The 16,460-nt window shown below is 36.4% G+C and overlaps 2 protein-coding genes across 4 annotated transcripts in view; both read right to left on the bottom strand.

The window, feature by feature from the left end:
- LOC124643344 (methionine--tRNA ligase, cytoplasmic) overlaps positions 1–2,713 on the bottom strand; it is a 30,679-nt gene extending 27,966 nt beyond the window's left edge. For 2 of the 3 annotated variants that reach the window (XM_047182290.1, XM_047182291.1), the window contains exons 1-2: positions 2,508–2,713; positions 968–1,094 (exon numbers count right to left, since the gene is read on the bottom strand). In XM_047182290.1, coding sequence (XP_047038246.1) covers positions 968–1,094; positions 2,508–2,610 — 230 coding nt within the window. In that variant the 5' untranslated portion in view covers positions 2,611–2,713. The remainder of the gene's footprint in view (positions 1–967; positions 1,095–2,507) is intronic. The other variant, XM_047182292.1, reaches the window with a different exon arrangement.
- An 807-nt stretch (positions 2,714–3,520) lies between these two features.
- LOC124643222 (pyruvate dehydrogenase (acetyl-transferring) kinase, mitochondrial) overlaps positions 3,521–16,460 on the bottom strand; it is a 61,389-nt gene continuing 48,449 nt past the window's right edge. The window contains exons 3-9 of the mRNA XM_047182099.1: positions 13,603–13,752; positions 10,824–11,008; positions 9,715–9,909; positions 9,046–9,212; positions 8,261–8,375; positions 7,081–7,190; positions 3,521–6,415 (exon numbers count right to left, since the gene is read on the bottom strand). Of these exons, the coding sequence (XP_047038055.1) occupies positions 6,236–6,415; positions 7,081–7,190; positions 8,261–8,375; positions 9,046–9,212; positions 9,715–9,909; positions 10,824–11,008; positions 13,603–13,752 (1,102 nt within the window). The 3' untranslated portion in view covers positions 3,521–6,235. The remainder of the gene's footprint in view (positions 6,416–7,080; positions 7,191–8,260; positions 8,376–9,045; positions 9,213–9,714; positions 9,910–10,823; positions 11,009–13,602; positions 13,753–16,460) is intronic.

The following is a 16,460-nucleotide window of genomic DNA, read 5'->3' as shown; positions in this document are numbered from 1 at the left end:
ATAAAAATTATCTTATACTTATAACAAAAACATAAAACATCGTGTTTAACCATTTCAATTATTGGTCCTCTTAGGTCCTGAACCTGGCCCAGGGGGGGGTCATGACCTTGTGACCTACCCCCTGGATCCGCCGTTGGTCTCAATGAGAGCGCCCTTTTTCTTTTTAAAATAAAAACAAGTACTATTTACTATTTTATGATAGTTGTGATATTTTTATTGTATTGTAAAGAAGACATGCTCTGATAAAGTATTGACCGATTTTATATTTATTTTTAAATCTTTCAGTGTTACATAGTCCATTTATTGAGAATGGCTCATACCTCCTTATTATCGTAGGCCATTATCGTAGGCTCTTTATCCAGATGCGCGGATTAGTACCTACGGAACGCTGGCGAAAGCTAGTACTTTTTAAACGGCTGGTTTTTTGCTACCACAGAGTAAATTAGTAGCTAAAACAAAATTCTAGTGACATTTCTTCACAAATTAGGTGTTTAGTATTCAACCAAGGCTTGAAAGAAAGAATGCAGCCGCATAAATGCATGCGTGACATGCATGTGTAAACGAACAGACACTTTGAATACGCATCCTCTTTCATGCAATTTTGTCATTGTTAGTTTGATTTTGGCTTTTGAAAAATATAATAATAAGGTCTGCAGCCATTAAGTTTCACTTATGGGTATTTGGCACTCAGCTGCATTCTGTTAGATTTGAAGTCAACCCCAAAATAGTTTTGAATAAAATTGCTTTCGAGACAGTCATTTTCATGTTTGAAATATAAGTAAAAACTTATATGCCGGTTTAACATACAACAACATTAAAACAAACTTTGATGAAACATATCTCATAGAAAATACTGCTGGAACACCTGCTACCATCCATTTAAAACATACATGCAGCCACACACACACACACACACATACCCTACACTACAAACCCTTATTTCTGCTATTTCAAAATTATCACTCACCATTCACCATGATCAGTGACATCCACCACGGGGAACAGATACTGAGCAGCCGCATTGCTGGAGAAGAAGCTGAGGTTGTCGTCCACCTCCAGCAGAGGCAGCTGTCGGGGCCCTGCGAATGTGTCCTCTGCAATCACAGCAACACGCTCAGTTACCCGGGGTTAGTGCATGCGGAGAAGGGTTGGAGAATAATGTAAATTAGAGTTCCCATCACCAATAACAGATTCAACCATGATTTCTATAAAATTGGAGTTTTATGTTGGAAATAGAAGCCTAAAATCTGTGGGTATTGTGGTTGCTAATACAATATATAAATTCAAAAGTGACTCTGTCTGTCGTGCTTTCTAGCCAGATTTAATTGTTTGATAGTACACAGAAAGTCTAGATGGAGCCTAAAAATGCATATGGGCTACTTTTTATATGGGTGCCAGAAGTGATTCCTGCTGACGCAGATGGAACCTCAGGCAACAGGTAGGCAGGTGAGTAATATTGTAAACTTTGTCTGTTAATGCAAATGGTTAGTTTAAAACAGGAGTTACAAAGCTGGTCTATAAAACCTCTACACTAAAAAATTTAAAAGATGTTTTGATTGAAATTATGTTGTAATTTGTTTATCAAAGATTAAACAATGTAAGCATAGATAGTAAGTTTTTAAAAGTAGCATTTGATCTTTAATGTTATTGGATTTTATTTATAAACAATGATGATAGTTTTTATTCTTTAATATCAGTATCATAACAGTTGATAAGTTTGTTTAATTGTAAATCAAAAATGACCACAAGTGTGAATGCAAGGACACAGAATATTCTGAATGACTTTACTTTTTCAGTTTTGTTAGAAAAATATTTAAAAAACTATCTAATCTCATAGTTACACTGACACAGGGGGGCTTTTTCTATACCCAAATAAAATATTGCTCTTAACACTCACAAATAATTTAACAAGCTTTTCAAATTCAAAATTTAGTCAGAAGAACCAAAGATAGATAATAAAAACCCCCTAAGACGACCCACTAACCAATCTGTTTATACATATAAAGATTGGACATCGATAAGAATCCTATAAGATTGATATTATACACATGATTATAAGGAAAAGCTTAAATATTTGTTTAGAAGGATAAGAATGTCAGTAGGTCACCAGCTAATTTTCTGATGCAATATGAACAAAAATATATGACACACATATTTGCTGACTGCACAAAATAATTGGAAAATCAACTATTTCTATTTTAATGTACTAGTAAACACATGCAATTTTTTTTAGACGACCTCTCTGGCCTTTTTTAAATATAGAACTAGGTACAAATGGGGTTCGTAAGCAGTAAGCATGGTGACTAACTTGTGAACTTAGGCAGGACTTAAATATAAAAACTTCTTAATGTGGACTGAATGTTTTGAAAATGGAAAATGTTAAAGAAATAAGTATTCTAGGTGACAGAAAAAGAAGTGCATGCAAGTAAAGGCTGGGTTATTGGTGAGAGAAGATAAAAAGAGCACATTTAATAAGTTTCTAATGACTAAGAGGAAAATACACCTACCTTCGAACGAAGCACTGACAAGATCAACTTTCTTTCCCGCTAAATTAGCCGCAATAAGCAGCTTTAACGTGGAAGTGTTGTTTTGGTTTGTATAAATCTTCATTTTAATACAATTTTCAGTCTTAAATGTAGTTTTAAAATCAATAACAATTTTCCATAACCTCTACGAGGTACACAGCTGGCAGAAAATGTTTCCCAATGCAGTTACAGGCACTTGTCGCTTGTCTCGTTCTCTATCATGGTTTCTGAAAGAAACAGCAACATACTTGACGCTCGATATACGTATTTGTAGCTATACTGGAACGCGCTGTCCACGCAAAAAGTGACAGGTATTAACCGACTAAATTAAAATTCCCCGGGTTAGGGTTTGTCGCTTTTGCTTTCATCGCTTATATCACGTGGCAAAGTAGTAAATTCTTTTTTGGTTTGTTCGCTTTCATGTTCAACTGGCTAATACGGAACTTCATCAATTTAAACTGAAGGAATAATTTAACAACGTTCCAAATCTTTTGACCTAGCTTTTGAACTGTCTTCAATGGGCTCATAACTAGTCTGATAACGTATATAATGTTTTATACGTTTTTTTTTTTTTATTAAAAACCTACATCTCAAAAAAATTAGGTAAAATTAGGGTCTAATTTTTGAGATGTAGGAAATCGTCATGAATGACCACAGATGGAATGGAATGTGAACATCTAAGTTCCCTGGGGAACACATTGTTTTATTCCGATTATGACATTTCGAAAGGAGCCCATCCGTCGTTGCTAGACTTGCGTATAGAGAGCTTTTGGTAAGTTGAGTACACCATCCACTAGCCGTTAGCCGGGAGTAGTCTCGCGGCTCCCAACATTTTTTCGGATCGTCTTATGAGAAGTTTCTAAACGGTGCGTTGGATTCATTGAATTGAGTTGGATTAGATAGTTATTGGGGTAGGCCATTCCCGTTGAATTAAAATAATATCTCTATTGAACTGGTCTTATGATGAGATGTCAGGAAAAATAATAAAAACACAATTACTATTTGATAAAAGTTTATTTTAGTAAAAATTAAATATTTTTTTCTTCACTAAATTTCATCTCTAAATTATTTAATCACTAGGTATATTATTTAAATTACACAATATCGATTTTGGAATAAAACTTATATGTATAAGAAAGAGTAAAATGCAAATGAGTAATAATATATTTTTACAATACCGCCAGGTACTAAATGTGTAGATGTAATAATTAGGCATAGTTTTCAAAAATATTTGCATAATTAATTATAATTTACAAAAATCAACAAAAAAAATCAGTTGCATCAAGTTTTCGTATATATCATACTTATTATATTATTCTTACAAAAATATTTTTATATATTGTATTTTGTGTATATATTTGCTGGTTTTCCAGTATATTTTGTGGGAGACATAAGATTATATTGCTTCTAAAATTGTATGTATAGCTATTTTAGTAATCAAGAGTCACCTTGCGATTGTTTTGTGGATATTTATTTAATAATTAAAATGTATTGTAGACAATATTATCTACAAAGCATTTCGTACATCTATTTATACTACAGTAAGTGTATGTATATTTTATGCTTAAAACCTATTAAAGGCTTAGGAATCATCGTGCAATTATATACATTCAAGATTAACTTTGAAAATAAAGAAAAATAACTTGAATTTCAACACATCATGAAACACAAGATTTTCTTTGTAGTAAAAATTGATAAAAATCGAAATCGGAAATAGGCGACTTATATCTCTAATGTCAAAATATTGTATATATTATGTAGTCTGTTTTATTGCTATACTTTTCAATATAATCACATGAATCGTTCAGCAAAACATTCAACAAACAACATTTGTTAATAATTGTACTTGAAAGTGCTATTGATAGACATTATTTGATCGCTAGAGTTACAGCGTAAACCAGATGTGATATAGAAAATAATTATTTAAATTAAACATGCCTAATGAACTGATCAACACTAAAATTAGCTACTTTTAATGATGTTTCAATCTTAATATTAGTTCCCGGTTTTTTAACTCACGACATTTTACATCCCCATAACTACACCACTACTCTTAGGTCCACCGTGTTTTTATTTAACTAATTTATTTTTATTAAATATAAGTTTTCTATTTCGAAAGAAATAATTTTAATATTTGACACAAAACAATTTTTTTAACTACGTTAATTTGTCTAATTCGTATTAATTATAGTGACATACAAAAAGTTGTACGAGATCTCATACATAGCAAACATCGAGATTGATTATTTTATTTATAAATATATATCAAAATTCTAATGAAATTTAAAAAAGTAATTCGCAACTTAATTTGACATTGTTGATCAATTTTACATTAACACAAACAAACCTTTTGAAAACTATATACAAAAAAAACTAAAAACAGCAAAAGTTTTTAAAGTCTACAAAAAACAAGATACTTATTTATAATTAAAAGTATCAAACTCCCTCTCAGTCATACTGTCTTAATCTAATTCTATTCTATGATATCTTTTCTAAATCTAATACATTAATAGAGTGATTTAAATATCTTTCTCATTACTGAACTTTGATGTTCCACGATTTTGTAAAAAAAAACTCTTTTTGAAACCATTCTTGTCAAAAAAGAAACTTACTTTCCCGCCTTATGTGCATTTGACAGCTGTCAATTATCAAGAAGCGATAGAATTTTTAACAGACTTCCCAAAACTGTCAACGGCAGACGCTAAATACGCTTTAAAAATTAAGAGAATTTATTATTATTATAAAATCGTAGAACATCATAAGAGCTCATAATATCAGTCCATTTGCGAGCCCAAAAACAATACCTAACTTTATGCCGAGTATCACAAAAATAAATATAGAAAACAATTGTACACTTTTCTTTAATGGCAATTTTTCAATAATTTATTCAATTATAGCCAGATTTAGTGCTTTTTATTAATTTTATTTGGTTTTTAAGTCAAAAACAAAGTCGGTGTTTTGAAAGGAATATAGCGAAAGAAAACAGATAATTCTGCTTCTGTGATTCTTTAAAGTAAACAAGTCGTAACAAAGTATTTATTTAATTAAATAAATGTTGGATTAATAAGTAAATTTAATTAAATACGTTAATGTATTTGTCGATATAAATTAAACGCCCTCGTTAATAAGTCAAAGAAAATTATATCATCTTTGGAGTTTCGTCATAATTTAGTCCAGAAACCGTCTTTTTCACGATCCAATAATTTGTTGACTTTCAATAAAACGAAATTATTTCTACAGAGTTAAAAAGCACTGGATTACTTAATTTCTATAATATCCTGCCATTAAGAATGATGACATATTTATTATAGCTTGTATTTTATTTAAACTTGGGTAATTTTTAGCAATTTTAGATTACGACAAAAAAAAACAAGCATACTCTATGTTTTTGTGTCTTTGTCAGTGTTGTCAAAAAAGTCCCGCTTTTTTCTACCATTTATAACAAAACCACTTTTTGTTGTTTATTACACTGTGTAAAGACAACTTGCTTCAAACAAAATTATGTTTTAAGTCATAAACTAAAGCGGCTTTATCAAGTTCAATAGCTTAAAAAATACACAGCAATCTTTTACACTGTATATTGCAAAAAAAAATATTTTTGCAAATAAAAATGGCATTTTTTAATCTTCTGTCGTAATCCAACCCTGCCAAAAAAAACCCAAGCTCGAATTTTTAAAACAGGAGTGCCAATTTCACTCCTCGGTCGTAGACTATAGACTGTTAGAGACGGGAGCAGATAGGGGAGATACCTTCTCCCGGTTCTTACACTGGGAGTTACTGGCGGTATTCAGGGAACCCGACCAGTCAGCCAGTTGGGGTACCGGTCGGTAGAACTTCGTTGATGTCCGGTTGAAAACTGGGAGTAGTTCGTTCGCTTCGTTTGTTAAAGCCTGTGGGTTAAAAAAAAATGGATTAGAATATTTCACTCTATATAGCGTGACTCGTAATTAGTGACCGATACTTAAACAAGTGGTTCTATCCATGATTACAAAAAACTTTCCCAAAGAAGCTTATTTTTTATTCTCATTAGTTTAATCAGAACCGTTTTCCAGTGATTTAACTCGCGTCCTGTGGGAATTACTGCCTGTATGGTATAAAATAGCCAATATAGACTATATTTTATGCTGTACAGGAGACGAAGATTTCCTATCAAATAAGTAGTGCCTTTGTACTTGATTGCTCTATTTTGTCTTGTCTTATTAACTGTGTACATAAATCGTTAAACATATAAAAAATGTTTCCTCTTTATTCTATGAGTACACATAGATTATTATCTATATATATAAAAGAAAGTCGTGTCAGTTACACCACTTATAACTCAAGAACGGCTGAACCGATTTAGATGAAAACTGCCAGGGAGGTAGTTTAGAGCCAGGAGAAGGACATAGGATAGTTTTTATTATAAAAAATAAAAATAAAAAATACAATTTATTCCGGACATACAGCGCCATCTATTGTTCAAACCAAAAATCTGCTGGATGCCACTATTCCACGCGAACGAAGTCGCGGGCAAAAGCTAGTTAGTTAATAAAAGCTATGGAGCTTAAAAACTTACTTTTAAATAAATGATGGCGTCGGTGCCGTACCCCTCGCAGGAGACCAGCATGAGGTCGCCGTGGAAGTAGCGCGCGTACAGCCGCGAGATCGGCAGCCCGTACCCGTAACCTGACGGGGATTATGTTAATGTAATAAATATAGAAAACTGTTAATAGTATTCTACTTGTCCGAGAACCCCTAGATCTCATCAGTCATATTTTGATGATATCCCCTCATAAAAAAATACCTAGGTCTGGACCTATCAAAAAAAAAACGGAGAAGTGGGCGGAGACGATATGGTTCAATAAGGATATTCTTTCAATTGTTTTAAACTTTCTCCGTACTGCTTCGGTGGAGTTCAGGCCTTTTATTAGTATACCTTACCAAGATAAAGTACAATAAACAAATTATAAGCCGTCAAATCGCCGATTTGACCAATTGGCGCTAAATTAATGGCTGGATACAATTTTATAGTGCAACCCACCACTATAGAAAGATAACTCTGAACTCAAATCTTCTTGACTACGGACCAACTACTGACTGATTTTTGGTAATTTAGAAAAAAAACATAGGTACTTTATTCTTAATTATTGTAATATCTAATAGCTTCATACATAAAGTAATTTCTTCAATGGATCATTTGTGTATGTACAAAATCTCGAGTGCAATCTCATTTTTATTTCAAAGCCTGAGATTTGTACCTACCAAAGAAAATATAATTTACCGTCCGTTAGCGCAGAAGCCACTGCACCAACCGTGCCGTCGTGAATATAAAGAAATATATATTTAAATTTACTATTTAGTAGTTTTTTTTTAACGATAGCAACACTAATGTTTAGGAAATTACTCGTAGCCAATTTGAAAGCGATTGATATGTTGAAAATGATTTGTGATTGTTACGAATAAGCAAAGCTTTCTGAAACCGTAACACGAGTTTGTATTTTTGATTTTAATAATTAGGTACATATTGCAGTAGATTTATTTTTCCTAGCAAAAACTCGTATTAGGGTGTAGTGACTGGGTAAAAGCTTGCTAGAATTGACCTACCCTTTCTACTTTTTGTATATCAGGTCTTTAATATACACACCTATATACATACACATAAAAAGAGACATCATAATCGGTTTATGAACGACAAAGGTATCAGAATATGAACCTCCTTCTTTTTGGGGGAAGTCGGTTAATAATGTCAAACTCACCAGCTAAAGGAACGGTGTGAGCATCAGACTTGGAGGGCTGAGGCGCGGTGCTGTACATGTACTTGAAGAGCAGGTCGGAGACGCTGCGCGGGATGCCACCGCCGCGGTCTGATAGCTAAAGAAGAGAAAAGAGAATTGTAAATATTAGTTAAACTGGAAAAATACTGGAATTACATGTACTACATTTTGAGTATAATGATGATGACTCATAATCATTATTTGTTACTCCCTACTCCCATCCAAACTAACTTACTCACTCACTTACTAATTTACTCTAATAAACTTACGCATCTATTTAATTCAACTCATATTTGTATAACCAGCTCACCTCAAACTCACTCATCTATTTGTTGCAACTCATTTTTGGGTCACCTACTCACCTCAAACTCACTCATCTATTTGTTTCAACTCATTTTTGTATAACCAACTCACCTCAAACTCACTCATCTATTTGTTGCAACTCATTTTTGCGTCACCTACTCACCTCAAACTCACTCATCTATTTGTTGCAACTCATTTTTGCGTCACCTACTCACCTCAAACTCACCCATCTATTTGTTTCAACTCATTTTTGTATAACCAACTCACCTCAAACTCACTCATCTATTTGTTGCAACTCATTTTTGCGTCACCTACTCACCTCAAATTCACTCATCTATTTGTTTGAACTCATTTTTGTGTTACCAACTCACCTTCAATTTATTGTTTTTACTGATTGATGTTGTGTGAGAGGCAGCTTCTGCCTTACAGTGGGACGGTAAATTGGGTGTTGGTGATGAACTCACCTTAACAGAGACATCTTCCTGTCCCCGCACGATGTTGACAGTGATGGGAGGGGGGCTGCTCTCGTGCGTCTCCATCACAGCGCGCATGGAGTTCTTGAACAGCTCGAACAGCATGTGGTACAGGTGAGATGGCACGTACACTATAGGGATTGGTTGTTTTGATGGCACTGGAATGGGAGTTGAGTAAATAAGTTACGATCCTCAGCAAAAACAAGAATTTAAGCACATACTGAAAGTCATGATGCCCTTTTTTAACCCCCGACGCAAAAACGACGGGGTGTTATAAGTTTGTAAAGGGCTTAGCTGTTTCCAGTTCCTTAATACAGTTAGCGGTTGCCCGGGTATGAAGCTGTGTTAAGAAAGTGAGATAGGCAGTCGCTACATGTCAAGACTGGAAGCCGACCCCAACATTGTTTCAGAAAAGGCCACATGCAGATTGATGCATTTTTGGAGGAAAAAATAACATTAAAGTGATCACAGGCACAAGTTTCCGGTTCATCTCCTGGGAACTACTTAACACACCCTGATAAAAATTGCATATAGCCTTCCTCAATAAATGAACCAAGTAATCAAGTAACTCACAAGTAACTCACACTGAAATATTTGTTAATGAAATAAGCGAAGTAGCTTTAATTATATAATCTAAGTATATTTTTCGTCATTTCTCACCTCCTTCCTGCAGCAGCTGCAATTCAGGCGACGCCAGATAATACCTATCGCACAGGAACCTGGCATTCTCGTATGCATCTCTAACGACCGCTGCCACATCACACGCGGGGTCAATGGACCCGATGTGACGGCCACCATTGCCGATGCCCGTCACTGAGGCCTGACGGGGCCCTATTTGATCGCCGAAGAGAAGTGCTGTGGAGAAAATGGAAATTAGAGTAAGGTATCATATGTATGTGGATCGTAGATGGAGTCGTAAAAGTCGTGGTGGCCTAGTGGGCAAAGAACCAACCTCTCGAGTATGAGGGCGCGGGTTCGATTCCAGGTCAGGCAAGTACCAATGCAACTTTTCTAAGTTTGTATGTACTTTCTAAGTATATCTTAGACACAATGACTGTGTTTCGGATGGCACGTTAAACTGTAGGTCCCGGCTGTCATTGAACATCCTTGGCAGTCGTTACGGGTAGTCAGAAGCCAGTAAGTCCGACACCAGTCTAACCAAGGGGTTGCCCGGGTAACTGGGTTGAGGAGTCGCGTCTTGTAAAGCACTGGTACTACTCAGCTACATCCGGTGAGACTGGAAGCCGACCCCAACATAGTTTGGGAAAAAGGCTCGGAGGCTGAGGAGTATGAGGGGATCGTAGATGGAATATTGACGAGCGTGGATGAATAGAGAGGGAGAGGAAGACCGAAGAAAAGAGGGATGGATTTTAAGAGAGATGATAGAATAAGAATGGAGTGAATGTTAGTATGACGAGTGACAGAGAGAAATGGAAGCAGAGGAATAGATATAGTATATACTAGGTACAGTTATGTCAATGGCAGAAAACATATTGCGCCGACCATAAATAGCTAGGGAATAGTGAAGAAAGGGGAAGAAAGATTAGGAATAATGTTAACAGTTAACAGTAATGAAGACAGTTTTTGAGAGTCATGATCTGATGTATGCAAGCTGAAAAACGAACCGATGTGGCAAATAAAGAATACAGTTTAAGCAGTTCTTAAAATTGATTGATATTTTAGCATTTGACCAGAACTTCACAACACACCATTTCAGAATATTCAAAACCCTCCCAAACATCTCCCAAAAAACAAAACAAGAAACTCACTGTGCTGATTAATAAGCATCCGGATAGATATCCGGCTCATATAGAACCGGTCGAGGAAGTACTGGATGGAGTTCTCCGTGCTGGGATCCACCTCATGTGACTCCTTCAGCTCTAAGACTCCTTGTGCCATGGTTTGTACCACGTCAGCGTGACGGTTGCGAATGTGGGCTAGGCGTTCGCAGAAGCTGTGGAGTTGGAGAAAAAATAGACGTTAAATCTACTCTTGTGCAGAGAAATATGTTTAAAAGGCATCCAAAAATTCTTCTACTTGCTGCAAAAATTGCCATATTATTTACATGACCCAATATATCATATCATATCATTTATTACATTCCATAATGTACATTTGGTGAAAAATAAACTCTTTTGCAAAAAAAACGGGCACCTATGCGAAATCTTGGTTTTAAGGCCTTCACGTGTATTTCAAAGGGTTTTAATGACTGTAAGATGTTACTAGCATCAAAAGGGTTAGCCAAGCATGCGTGAGAGTGTATTCTAAATTTGAATTTTGTAGATTTGCTAAGAAACTGGTTAAACCTTGTTTTGGACTAATTCCTGATAGACAGTTCGTAGGGGTTTTGAAAAGTTTTTGACGTGATTTTTGGAAAACTGATAATGCAATTTTAATTAATGATTCATGTACCTTTCTGTTAAATCTAAACATTTTTGAAAAACTATCCGTATTTGATAAAATTTTCACCTGCTCTAAATGGTCTATGCTGATGATTGATGGCAATGTTAAGGGTTTCGGTATTTTTGTGTAAAGCGTTCTATTGTTTAGATATTGTACCCACGCGGTTTAAAATTTCCCTTTCTCATAAATAAACACAATTTAGAGGAGTATCAATATTTTGGGCTGCAACGAAACCAATTTAAAGTTAGCAGTGCCGTTCACAAGTCGGCTCCTATCAGACTTTGACATTTTGAAAAGTCTTGAAATTCTACAAAATACAGAAAATAACGCATAGACTGTGAGCACGAGGTCTTAAGGTCTCGTAATCACTGATTTTAATAACCTCGCCTCTTGGGAAACCCCGTAGACGTCTAAAGATCTATGAGTCTGAGCGTTCAAATAGCGGGTTTTCATCCCACGGACATTTTATTAAATAAACCTATCTACTCCGAGATTTTCTGGTATCCACAGCATTTTTCTGCTTAAATCATAACAATAATTAGCTAACTGATAATTTTTAAAAAAAAACATTCGTTAGGCCAGTCATTTTGAAGTCATAACTCCCTTACAGCTAAATCATCATTTAGTAACCCGACACCTATGGAGCTTCAACGCGGCAACAATTTGACTTTTTGGATAGTTTTAACCCTTCTCATTATTTTTCATATGGTTATTTTTGCATTTATCACCAAATTTGGTATTTTTTTAATGTCAAAGTGTGATAGGAGACAAGTTGTCATCTGGTTCTGCTAACATTAAATTTGTTTTGTCGCAGCCCAAAGTACTGATACTCCTCTAAATTGTATTTATTTATGAGAAATTGTTATTTTGATCCACGTGGACACAATACCTAAACAATAGAACGCTTTACGCAAAAATACCGGAACTCTTAACATTGCCATCAATCATCAGCATAGATCATTTAGAGCAGGTGAAAATTTTATCAAATACGCATAGTTTTTAAAAAATGTTTTGATTCAACAGAAAGGTACATGAATCATTAATTAAAACTGCATTATTAGTTTTCTGAAAATCACGTCAAAAACTTTTCAAAACGCCCACGAACTTTCTACCAGGAATTAGTCCAAAACAAGGTTTAACGAGTTTCTTAGCATATCTACAAAATTCAAATTTAGAATACACTCTCACGCATGCTTGGCTAACCCTTTTGATGCTAGTAACATCATACAGTCATTAAAACCCTTTGAAATACACGTAAAGGCCTTAAAACCAAGATTTCGCATAGGTGCCCGTTTTTTTTGCAAAAGAGTGTATAAAATAATAGAGGTAGTCACAATTATGGACCCTGATGGTCACAGCAAAATAGTTAGAAGAGAGGAAGGCGTTTAATGTAATATAGTAGTAGTATACTTGATGAAATGCTAAATAAATTGTTTCTTTTTATATGGGAGAAGAAACAAGTTGAAAGATTTTTATGCAAATTCTCAGGGCCAGAGAATATAGTACCATTACTAAGCAGAACTACTGTGAAATGGATTCCCATAGTTGGCTTAGTTTCAACAGACAGGTATGCACCTCGTGTTGGCACTCAAATGACCGCATGTTGAGATATTAATATTGCACGCTTTTGCACTAACAGTAGGGCTCGTGGCTAAGTTACTGCGTGTGTTTATGTGTTTATAAGGGGCTCGACTTATATGACAATGGTTAACTTTTATTCAGCAACTGAGGGGCTCTCCGTCCAGTGACTTTGAGGAAGAGCGGAGAAATATGTTTGGTGGAAATTATTTCATATTTATTCATAATAGATATTGTCATGTCTTTAAAAATAGAGGCGTTTAATTGAAAACGAGGCTACCTCAATTGCTGTTGACTGGAAGGATATCGAACTTACTGCTCAAGATCGAAAGGGATGGAAACGCCCTATTTCCTGATGAGAAGATATAACAAGATGTCATCATCATCATCTCTTCCTAAATTAGATTTTTATTAACAAAAAAATTAAACCGACTTCAAAAATTTGTTTTCCTAAAACTTTCTTCTAATTTTGTCAAATACTATAAGGAAAACCATTCATGCACATACAGGTTAACCCAAGAACCTCCTGTTTATGAAGTCGGTTGAAAATAAATAAATGTTACTTACGAGCTCAAAATAGGTGGTTCCGGGTCCATCTGTTCAAACTGTATGATCTCCTCAAAAGACCTCTCATACCACTGGTTCACCAGCCCGACTGATGGCATCCGCAGTAGGTTCTCCGGGAGTAACGCTATCTCTTTCATTATGTTCGCCAACCTGGAAGAGAGAAGGACACAGGTATAGTTTTCGCTGTTCAGCTTTTTTGGTTTTGACAGAAGTATGGAAGGAAGAATTTTATTCCAATATTTTTCGGTTCTTATATGATACAAGCTGTTTCACCGCAGTTTCATCAGTGTCCAATGGGAAACATTGCCTGTACCCGTATAAAATATAGCCTATGTTACTCGAGGATAAGCTTACTAGAAGTTAAAGAATTTTAAATTGGTTTCCGAGTCTCAAGTACAAACAAACAAAAAAAGTTTCCTCTTCATTATATTATAGGTAAAGAATAGTCTTTATTATGGTTATCATAATAATTTGCTGCTGATGAAGATAATTCAATAAAAACCGAGTTGACTAGGTAAGTACTAGCAAATGATCTCATACCCTGTAATTATGAAGGAAAAACACAGAAGATACATAATAATAATTGCTATCAGTGTAGGTAGAATCTTTGTAATGAGAATTAAATTAACTTGTAAGATGTCTAGATGTGTAGGTTCTAGAATTTATCACATACTAGCGAAAGAATTTTGTGCTAATACAATTGTCTTCAAATCTATCTTTTCATGTCGAGTTCCTCCGTGTTTCGGAAGGCACAATAAATTGGTGGGTCCGAGCTGCCATCTTTGACAGTATTTTCAGGTAGTTAGAAGCCTGTAAGTCTGACAACCCGTAAGGGGTACCAGTTTGCCCTGGTAACTGGGTTGTGAAGTTCAGTTAGGCAGTCGCTCATCATATTATAACACTGGTACTCAACTGCATCCGGTTAGACTGGAAGCCGACCCCAACATAGTTGGGAAAAGGCTAGGCAGATGATGATTCATGTTTGTTTGTTTTTATTTGTAGGTTGGTAATAATAATTATGTGATGTTATTCAGATAGCAGTTTCCTTGTTAACACCAGGATGTTCCAATTATAAGCGCACGCGAATCCAAGGTGAAATCATATGTGTTTTGCTGCCATAAATATTCACTGTACTTTGTACCTCACTGCAGTTATAAATATAATGTCAGAAATAGTTTATGCTATCTCATAAAACTAAAGAGGTGACGTCAAAATGAATTATCTGCCTAGCCTTTTCCCAACTATGTTGGGATTGGCTTCCAGTCTTTCCGAATGCAGCTGAGAACCAGTGCTTTACATGGAGCGACTGCCGACTTTTGCAACCCAGTGGCCCGGGCAATCCGAGACCCCTTGGAAAGACTGGTTGTCAGACTTACTGGCTTTTATTTACCCATAACGACTGCCAAGGATGTTCAATGACAGCCGGGACCTATTCAACGTGCCATCCGAAACATGGCAGAACTCGTCATGACAAGATGGTCACTTTGCCACGAGATCAAACATTAAAGTGTTGTTAAAATATAAACTACTTAACAATGGTAGATTTATGTACTTAAGTTTATTAACTTATCAATAACTTTAAGTACAATAAACAATTTATAGTTTTGTTATTTTATCGTTTTTAAAACAATCGTCAATATAACTTTGTGGGTTATTGTTTTACGTAGTTGGATCGTTTAGTAGTTATAAATTATTTTGCTCGTTGTCCTAGAAGTTGCTAGCGTAACAGAAATCATAAAAGTCTTGCATAAATCTATCTTTTATGTGTTTATAAAAGTAATAGGTGTATTGAAATCATTATCAACATTATTATATACATTATATTCACAGTCTCGTACTAGCTGCGAATCGATGCAGTCGTGCTGCTGACGCGTATATTTGTTTATTACAAATAAGAATTTAGCGCGGCGCAAGCCGTTGCTAGTCGTTTTTTAATCGCCATGAGTGAACAACTCGTGGCGAATGAGCTGCTGGCGTTCCTGCAGCAGAAGCTGGACGTGATGGACGAGGTGTCCGCTGTCCAAATCTGCGCGTCGAACTTCAGCGAGGATGACGTCGCTGCTGCAAAGCAGCTGCTGTACAGGTTGCTCAACAAGAGCGACCAGATGGTGTCCCGCCGGCGTGACGGGACAAAGAAGAGCATTCAGGACATCATCACGCTGCTAAAGGAGACCGATCCAGACGACGTGCCGACGTTTGTGGCGAAGGATCTGAATAAGCTTCCGCCCGTCACCTTCGACCACGTCGACGTTACGAGCCTGCTGAAAGACATCGTCTTTCTAAAGGCAAGTCTTGCGGATGTACAGAAGAAGTTAGATGCATCCCAAATTACAGTCGCCGATTTGCGCAGCGAACTTAACGAGTTGCGTAAATCGGTGACTGTAACTGGGTCACCTGTGGGTGCATCGAACGTAAACATGCGGCGCGGAGCGTGCCTCGATGTATCGGGTGCAAGTTTCGCGTCAGCAGTTTTGTCGCCGTCACCGCTGTCACCGCCGAACGCTGAGTCGGCACAGTGCGCGCCTCGTGCGCCCCGCTGCCCCGCTCCCGTCCCTGCGGCTCCTCCGCTCGCCGCCGCTCGACCGCTCGATCAGCTGCTCGTTTCTGCAGCCTCGGCGAAACATCAAAATGTACGTCGAGACTACGCTAGCGTCATAGGTAGCAAAATTGATGCTACGAAGAAGCCCGTGCCCGTAAAGGGACAGAATCGGGCTGACGATGAGGGGTTCGTTACGGTGCAAAGGAGGAAGCGCCGTCAGCGAACCAACAAGAATCGTTGCGGCACGGCTCCTGTTGAGCCAAACATCAAAATTCGTGCCGCCAAGCCGAACACCCCGGTGTACATCTCCCGCCTACAC

This window comes from Helicoverpa zea, chromosome 27 (assembly GCF_022581195.2).
Source record: "Helicoverpa zea isolate HzStark_Cry1AcR chromosome 27, ilHelZeax1.1, whole genome shotgun sequence".
In the NCBI taxonomy this organism is placed as follows: domain Eukaryota; kingdom Metazoa; phylum Arthropoda; class Insecta; order Lepidoptera; family Noctuidae; genus Helicoverpa; species Helicoverpa zea.
The sequence above is the reverse complement of the archived record's forward strand: the minus strand, read 5'-3'. Positions and strand labels throughout refer to the sequence as shown.